Below are 8,704 nucleotides of genomic sequence, written 5' to 3'. Positions count from 1 at the left end.
CCACTTCAAACCCATTAGGATGGCCATTACCCAAAACTCAGAAAACAGCAAGTGAGGATGATGACCTGGAGAAACTGAAACCCTTTGCACTGCTGATGGGAATGTAAAATGATTCAGTCGGTGTGGAAAACAGTACAGTGGAGACAATTATCGTATGATCCAGCAATCCCACCTCTGGGTATGTACACAGAAGAACTGAAAGCAGGGGCTTTAAGAGATACTTGTACACCCAAGTGTCAACTGATGTATGATTGGATAAACAAAATGTGGACTATACATACAACGCGATATTACTCAGCCTTAAAAAGGAAGGAAATTCTGACACAGGCCACAACATGGATGAGCCTTGAGGATTTCAGGGGCTCAGAACGAGCCTCCCCAAAGTGTGTTACTTTTGCACGAGGAGCTAAAGGCAACAGAGCCCCTGTGGGTTCAAGAGAAACTACTGCTCCCTCCTCAACTACCTACAAGAATTTAAATTGGGGATTTTTCCCAGAAAAGAGTTATTACCGGAGATAAATTTTGTCTGAGTGGCACCATGTCTATGGCAGGGCAAATACCTAAGTACCCAGCATCTGCTCTTCCTTTTATCATCCTGTGAATGACCCTCCTGTCCTTGGAAGCCCCAGGCTCCTATCCCATTCCTTAGCTCAGGGTGGCATATATACCTCATTTTACCTTTCTCTCTCTGACCCTCTCACGTATGTAGGGTTCCCGTTATGCGCAAAATTAAATTTGATCTTTCCTGTTAATCTAGCTCATGTCAGTTTAATTCTTAGACCAGCCAGAAGAACATAGAAGGGTAGAGGAAAGTTTTCTTCCTCCCTGACAGGATCTTATACTAAGTGAAACAAGCCAGTTACAAAAAGACAAATACGGTATGAATCCACTTATATGAAGTGGCTTGAGTAGCCAAATTTATAGAGACGGAAACTAGAATGCGGGTTTCCAGGAACTGGGGGATGCAGGAAAGGGAGTTAGTGTTTAATGGGGACAAGGCTGTTTGGGAAGATGAAAAGGTTGTGGAGATGGACAGTGGTGATGGTTACACAGCAATGTGAATGTACTTAATGCCACTGAGCTGTGCACTGAAAAATGGTAAATTTTATGTTATGCAAGTTTGACCACAATTTTTAAAAAGTGAATTTACAGGAATAGGGGTATCACTGGTACTCTTTCTAAAGCAGGTGCCAGCCTCAAAATCCAGGAAATATGTATGGAAATAAGACAAAATGTATTTAGGTAAACCGCCAAAATGACTACCCATCCCTTATAAATATGAAAGCTGTAAAAACCTACAGTATCTTTAAATACTTCAACTGTGTTATTACAATAATTTTCGCATTTGTTTCATGAAGCAGAAGCTCAGTGACATACCCTCGTGGTTTATCCGATGGATCCTAGGGAAGACGCGTAGACGTCTAGAATCTGGATGTCTTCTCCTGAGTTTAGTGCTATCGGCACACATGCCAACAGTAAGAGATCCACCAAGGCTTGGGACAGTGAAAATACTCAGACAATTGGAGGTCCATCTCATGAAGCAGGACATCAAAAATCAAGCATTTGAAACTAACTCATTTACCCATTCAAAACACCAGGCGTGCGCTGGGCTAGGATCAAGGATGAATCACCTAGACAGGCAGGCTCCAATCCCAAGAACCTGACAGTCTGGCCGAAGAAACAATTAACAATTGGGTGCAGCAGCCAATACTGGGGAGACACTTCCACAGCTGCCAAGAAAGTATTTTATTTGTGGCCAGATGGATTCCTTTGAACTGCGAGGCATATTTCCCGCCCAATTCTTGCTGCCAAAACCTTTGAGCTTCTGACCTACATATTTTAACCATCGTTTAGTTTTAATTTGTGCTCATGGTAATGTCAACGTGAACAGTGGGCCTTAGAGTCAGTTCCAGGCCTAAAACCATGGGTTCATTATACCCCAAGAGAGACAGGAATAGCTTTTTGTCGCATGTTCTAAATAGACGCATTTTTAGAAGACCTTTCTCCTGGAAACCTTGGACCCTGCCAGTTGACAGCCACCGTGTGTGAGGACAGAACCTGTGAGTGATCTCAGCTCCCTGGAGGGAGCTCTATGATCTCACTGATATGTGGGTGGGGTCTTCCATGCCTCTTTAAAAAAGCTATTTCCCTCTGCAGAGGTAAATACACTTGTTATTTATGCCCTTTGTAGTCTGAAATAAAAATAACATTTTAAAATCAAACCAATTTGAACATACTTCAAACAACTTGTACTTAACGAGGCATCTGAAAAGTATTTTCGGGAATGACCTAAAGACCTTTTCCAATGGAGCATTTTTTTATGACCCTCAATCTTGTATGACTGGTGATATTTGTGTTGCAGTGCTATGAACTAGATTCATCCGGCCCTTATTTGCCGAAAGAGTAGAATTTCTGAACGTTTTGAATGGTTTACAGAGATTACTGGGTAGAATACTGGAAACGGAGACAGGCCGAATAGGTTTGTCTACTTGTGCTTCTTCAGATGAGAGATGTTCTAAGATTCTTGTTTCCTCCAACCAATCCCGGACAAATAAGCCTGGACACACGCAGCTAGTGAAATAATGTTAGCAGGCTTCTGTAGTCATTCCCCCAGAGCACACATTTGCTTTTTAAATGAGTCCTTTAATTCTCTGATCCAAAAGGGAGGAGGTGGTGGTGGGCTGGCTGGAAGTTTAAAGCCCTCAGAAGCCTTATCCTGGGATAAACCGGAAATTTTATGGCTAATACTTCAGTAGCACTTCCTCTGTGCCAGGCACAGTTCTAGGGCCCTGTAGGTATTCACTCATTTAATACTCACGACCACCTATGAGTTTGGTGCTATTAATGTCCTTTTCTAATAGAGGAAACTGAGGCACAGTGACCTCTTTCTCGAGGTCACTCTGTGATCAGTGGCCGAGCAGGGATTTGATCTGGGTAGTCTCACCCCAGATTTAGAAAAGAAAAGAGCTTTTGGTAGAAGGAGCTCAGCCTGCAGAGCGAGAGAGCATGCATCTGAATCTAGGCTCTGCCCCGCACTAGCCAAGTGACCTTGGGCAAATTATCTGAACCTCAGTTTTCCCATCTGTTAAATGAGAAGGATAAGAGTTGGTCAGTATAGGGCTCCAGGCACATGGGTATTTAAGAATGATCGCTGTTAACATTTCTCATCTGCCCCTTGCTTTCTGCACACACCTGGACATACATACCCTTTTCTGCCTGGTTAATTTACATTCATCCTAATTCAGAATTCAGCCTGGAGACACCACCTTGTCCACAAGCTTGCCCTGCAGAAAGAGCAGCGAGGGAGGTGAACATAGATTGGTGAGCACACCATGCCAACAGAGCAGGGAGACAGGGCACATGGCTACGCGTGGCTGGTGGCCACTCTATCTGGCAGCACAGAACCGACCATTTCAATCGTGTCAGAAAGTTCCACGGGAATATAAATTGCTGCAGCCACTATGAAAACAGTATGGAGGTTCCCCAAAAAGCTAAAAATAGAGTTGCCATCCGAGCCTGTTATCCCACTTCTGGGCATATATCTGGAGAAAACTATAGTTTGAAAAGATACACGCACCCTATGTTTGTTCCAACACTATTTACAATAGCCAAGACATGGAAGCAACCTAAGTGTCCATCAACAGATGAATGGGTAAAGAAGATGTGGTACATATATACAATGGAATATTAGCCATAAAAAAGAATGAAATACTGCCATTTGCAGCAACATGGATGGACCTAGAGGATGTCGTACTAAGTGAAGTAAGTCAGAGAAAGACAAAAACCATATGATATCACTTACGTGTGGAATCTGAAATATGATACAAATGAACTTATTTACAAAACAGAAACAGACTCGCAGACATAGAGAACAGACTTGTGGTTGCCAAGGGGGAGGGGGGTGGGGGAGGGATGGATTAGTAGTTTGGGATTAGCAGATGCAAACTACTACATATAGAATGTATAAACAACAAGGTCCTACTGTATAGCACAGAGAACTATATTCAATATCCTGTGATAAACCATATGGAAAAGAATATGAAAAAGAATGGATACACATATGTACCTGAATCACTTTGCTCTACAGCAGAAATTAACACGACAGTGTAAATCAACTATACTTCAATAAAATAAATTAATAAAAAAAGAAAGTTCCACCAGAGAGCACTGTTCCAGATCATGCAGAGACTCGTAGAGAGACTCACAGCAGAGGAAACAGTGTTCACCCAAACGCGATACTTTCTCAGAACAATCACTCTGCTTTCCTCCCAAGAACACAAAGAGCACTATCGCAGTTCTTTTCATTTTATTGAATAAAGGAGTTCCCATCTCTGCTGAAAAGCTTCTAAACTGCTGATTTTGCGTCATCAGTCAAAGAGAAATCACCCCCTGGCCATCCCATCCTGTCCCCCACAGAACACTAACCATCCTTAGACATAAAGTGATAACGTTTATACCCAGAGAATTAATCACACGTGATTTTTCCTGTATCTAAAATTATGTCAAATCTGACTCATTTCATTTAGAGAAAATCACTCTTTGCTGCAAACCCCTTCAGAACAACGCTGCTGGTTTTGAGAGATGCGGGTAAGGCCCCATCCGGGTACCAGAGGAGCGCCCCCAGCAGATGAAGCGGTTGGAGTGCCTGCTGGCGGCTGACACAAGTCACAGCCTAAAGCTTCGAGACCTCTGGTGGGTCGCTGGCGTCAGTCTCCAGCCACTCAATGAGGATCTGATTCAACTCTGTGGGCCTGGAAAGGGAACAGAAGGCAATTCGCATCTGTCTGGACGCACTCCCTCACTCAGGCGAAGGCAGAGGTGGTAAAGTAAGCGGCTTATTGGAGGCAAACTGGGAGCCCTGACGTTCCCCACCCAGGGACCCCCGTCTCCTTACTTCTCCATCTGTGTCCAGTGTCCACAATCCTTAATGTGACCCCTTTTCAGGTGGGGGATCTGGAAGAAAACCCCACCGGGAAAAGTAAATGGCAGAAGGCAAGTTCTGTGCTCCCTGTGGGCCGACCCCCTGAAAACCCCGCATGATTTAGGAAAGGAATGACCACTGATCGAGCTCCTACTATGTGCTAGGCGCTCCACATGTACTGCCTTATTTATCTTTTTTTAATATAAATTTATTTATTTATTTATTTATTTATTTATTTTTTGTGGTATGCGGGCCTCCCTCTGCTGTGGCCTCTCCCGTTGCGGAGCGCAGGCTCCGGACGCGCAGGCTCAGCGGCCATGGCTCACGGGCCCAGCCGCTCCGCGGCACGTGGGATCCTCCCGGACCGGGGCACGAACCCGGTTCCCCTGCACCGGCAGGCGGACGCGCAACCACTGCGCCACCAGGGAAGCCCTATTTATTTTATTTATTTATTTTTGGCTGCGTTGGGTCTTCGTTGCTGCACGTGGGCTTCCTCTAGTTGCAGCGAGCGGGGGCTACTCTTCGTTGCGGTGTGCGGGCTTCTCATTGTGGTGGCTTCTCTTGTTGCGGAGCAGGGGCTCTAGGCGCACGGGCTTCAGTCGTTCTGGCACGCGGGCTCAGTAGTTGTGGCTTGCGGGCTCAGTAGTTGTGGCCCGCGGGCTCTAGAGCGCAGGCTCAGTAGTAGTGGCGCACGGGCTTAGTAGCTCTGCGGCATGTGGGATCTTTCTGGACCAGGGCTCAAACCCATGTCCCCTGCATGGGCAGGCGGATTCTTAACCACTGCGCCACCAGGGAAGCCCTGCCTTATTTATCTTTGATCATGATCCTTTGGGTAATATGAAGGCTCAGAGAAGTTAGGTAACTGGCCCAAGGCCACACAGAGAGCGGCTAAGATTCAAATTCAGGCTGACCCATACTCATCACAACAGACTGTCTCCCTCCAGAACCATTAGGACTTGGCCCGTTCACTGCCTGGAAAATGCCAGGTCGAGCCTGGCTCTTGCCCTGTAGCCATGACTGCGTCCCCTTCCCAAGTCGCCTCCCTCCTCCCTGGTGGTCTGCACGCAGGGCTGTTCGGTCTCCCTTTTGGCACCTGAATCCCCAAAGTGGGTCACAGCCCTCCCTTGACTGGCTCCACCAGCCACAAAGGGCGTCCTTGGCAACATCCCCTGAAACACACTCTCTCCACCGCACCGGATGATACTAACAAAGCCACTGCCAAGTGCAGGCGAACGCTCTCAGCATCCAGCCAGGACACATGAGCGGTCACGGTGACCCCGCTTGCAGGTCTCCCAATCCCTACCAACCTCCACGCTTTCAGCAGAGCGTGCTTCCAAACTACAGGTTTGATAGCCATCTCTCCACTTCAACGGTCCCCTCACCCATAGGTCCACACAGCTCAGCCTGGCCCAGTGGGCCAGCCCCACCCTCTGACCTTTCTCATCCATCCTCACCTCTCAACACCCTGTCTCCTCTTCCGTTCTCTCTCTGCGGGGCAAGGCTTAGGAGTTCCTCAAGGCCAGAGGCAGTGGTCAGCACCTCTGTGAAGCCCTCGCTCCCAGCTGTGCCCTTGTCCACACAAGCCTCCTGCGTATGGGGTTAACTGCTGGACATGACCTACTGTGGGGTGGGGTCTGCACCTCATTCATCTTCACCTCCCTGGTATCTAGCACTGTCCCAACTCATCTAAGTGCACAGGAAAAGCCCATGAAATGAAAGAATGAGTGAGTGATGAGAGACTGCAGCAGAGAAGGGGAAGGGAAGCAGCAGTCTTTTTTCTTTTCTTTTTTCTTTTGGCCACACCGCGTGGCATGTGGGATCTTAGTTCCCTGAAGCGTGGAGTCTTAACCGCTGGACCGCCAGGGAAGTCCAGGAAGGAGCAGTCCTAATCGCTGCTCCCAAAAGGCGACAGTGATGCTGCGGAGGAAGCCCTCGTCAAGCAGGTGGCTCCCCCGAACAGCCTACTCTTCATCCCCTGGGACGCCTGTGCCCTCCTCCAAGAAGCCCCGATGGCCCCAAGCAGGACCATTGCCTTACCCAGTCCTCCATATGCTTGGACATCTCAGGAACGAGCACAAAGTCCTTCTCCGCAGTGACCATCAGGGCCGGAATCAGGATCTGGGGAGGGATAACGGGAAGGAGAAGCAGCCTCCACGCTCAGGCCCTCCCTCACCCGGGCAAGGAGAAGTTATTTTCACACCGCGGGGCCTCCTCCACTATTAACTCCCCCGCAGAAGACCCCTCACAGCACCACTGCGGTCCGGCTTTGTTTTCACCACGTGCTTTGCGTGAAGGAGGCACCAGTATTACTAAAGATCTGAAATGATGGTCTGCGAGATTAGCAAATGTGTATCTTGCTCTCTGCCCCTGGTTCCCGGCACAGAGCCCCTGAAACCCTTGTAAATTCCTAACTGATAAGAGCACTTGGAACATCTTTTGTTCTAATGAGGTGACTCTGGCTGGGCTCCTGGATGGGGGGTGGTCACCAGGAAGACAAAGCCATGATTAGACACTTGGGATTTTCAGCTAGCTCCTTCTCTCCCACGTCTGGAAGGGGAAAGGGATGAGGGGCTGGAAATGGAGTTAATAATTGATCGCATCTACGTGAGGAAGTCTCCATAAACATCCACACAGTCCCAGTAGCAAGGAGTTCAGAGAGCTTCTAGGTTGGTGAAATCCACACCAAAAGGATAACACACCTCATTTCCGCAGGGACAGAGGTTCCTGTGCTTGGGACCCTCCCAGACCTCACCCTGTGGATTCCTTCGTCTGGCGGTTCATCTGTGTCCTTTATCAAATCCTTTAATAAACTAGTAAACGTAAGTAAGTGTTTCCCAGAGTTCTGTGAGCCACTCTAGAAAATTAATAGACCCAAGGAGGAGGTCCTGGGAGCCTCCAATTTATAGCCAATCAGTTGGAAGCACAGGTAACAGCCTGGACTTGGGGTTGGCATCTGAAGTGGGGAGCAGTCTTGTGGGACTGAGCCCTTAACCTGTGGGCTCTGACACCGTCTCCAGGTAGATGGTGCCAGAACTGAGTTAAATTGCAGGCCACCCAGCTGGTGTTGCAGAGAACTGCTTGCTGGCGTGTGGAAAAACCTCCACACATTTGGTGCTAAGAAGTGTCAGAATGAAAGTGATTTGTGTGAAAGTAAAGGAGACACACAGGAGGAAAAAACTGGGTTTTTCTCATACGGATGGATTCAGCCACGTACTGACCACACAGGTTCTGTGTGCGTGTGTATAAGTAAGAACACGCGTGTGGTCCACTCTCTGTGACTGATATTCCTGACACCAAACAGATGGCGCTGGGAAGGAGGAAAGATGCCCTTAGATGGAGATCAATATTCCTTTTCTATGACTTGAACGGACGCTTCACAAGGGCAGCCAGAGTGTGACTGGGCCAGCCACGCTGGGGCCAGTGTGACATTACAGGCAGCAAAGGGACTTCACTTTTTGTCTTCTGACACCTGGGGCACCGCAAGGTCGAGAGAACCTCCTTTTACTCTGTGTTCTCACGCTACCACGACAATTTCCAAACTGCGTTCACTGTCCCTGGGTAAGGAATGCGCACCGTTTTTTACCTGCAACGCAGAACTGTGCGCTTCTCACTGCGGCCCGTTCACCAAGGGGTGAAGACCCAGGGGTGGTTTTGTGGCTGAAAGGAATCCTGAGGCTGCTGTAGGGGAGGGATGGACACTCTAGAATGTTCCAGGTGAGGGCTTCCCTGGTGGCGCAGTGGTTGCGCGTCCGCCTGCCGATGCAGGGGACACGGGATCGTGCC

At 48.3% G+C, this 8,704-nt stretch overlaps 1 protein-coding gene across 1 annotated transcript in view; it reads right to left on the bottom strand.

The window, feature by feature from the left end:
- Nucleotides 1-4,296: 4,296 nt before the first annotated feature.
- Nucleotides 4,297-8,704, bottom strand: part of EPHX2 (epoxide hydrolase 2) — a 68,890-nt gene continuing 64,482 nt past the window's right edge. Inside the window, exons 17-19 of the mRNA XM_055087342.1 lie at nucleotides 6,959-7,039; nucleotides 4,895-4,953; nucleotides 4,297-4,751 (exon numbers count right to left, since the gene is read on the bottom strand). Of these exons, the coding sequence (XP_054943317.1) occupies nucleotides 4,673-4,751; nucleotides 4,895-4,953; nucleotides 6,959-7,039 (219 nt within the window). The 3' untranslated portion in view covers nucleotides 4,297-4,672. The remainder of the gene's footprint in view (nucleotides 4,752-4,894; nucleotides 4,954-6,958; nucleotides 7,040-8,704) is intronic.

This window comes from Physeter macrocephalus, chromosome 9, assembly GCF_002837175.3.
Source record: "Physeter macrocephalus isolate SW-GA chromosome 9, ASM283717v5, whole genome shotgun sequence".
NCBI lineage: Eukaryota > Metazoa > Chordata > Mammalia > Artiodactyla > Physeteridae > Physeter > Physeter macrocephalus.
The sequence above is the reverse complement of the archived record's forward strand: the minus strand, read 5'-3'. Positions and strand labels throughout refer to the sequence as shown.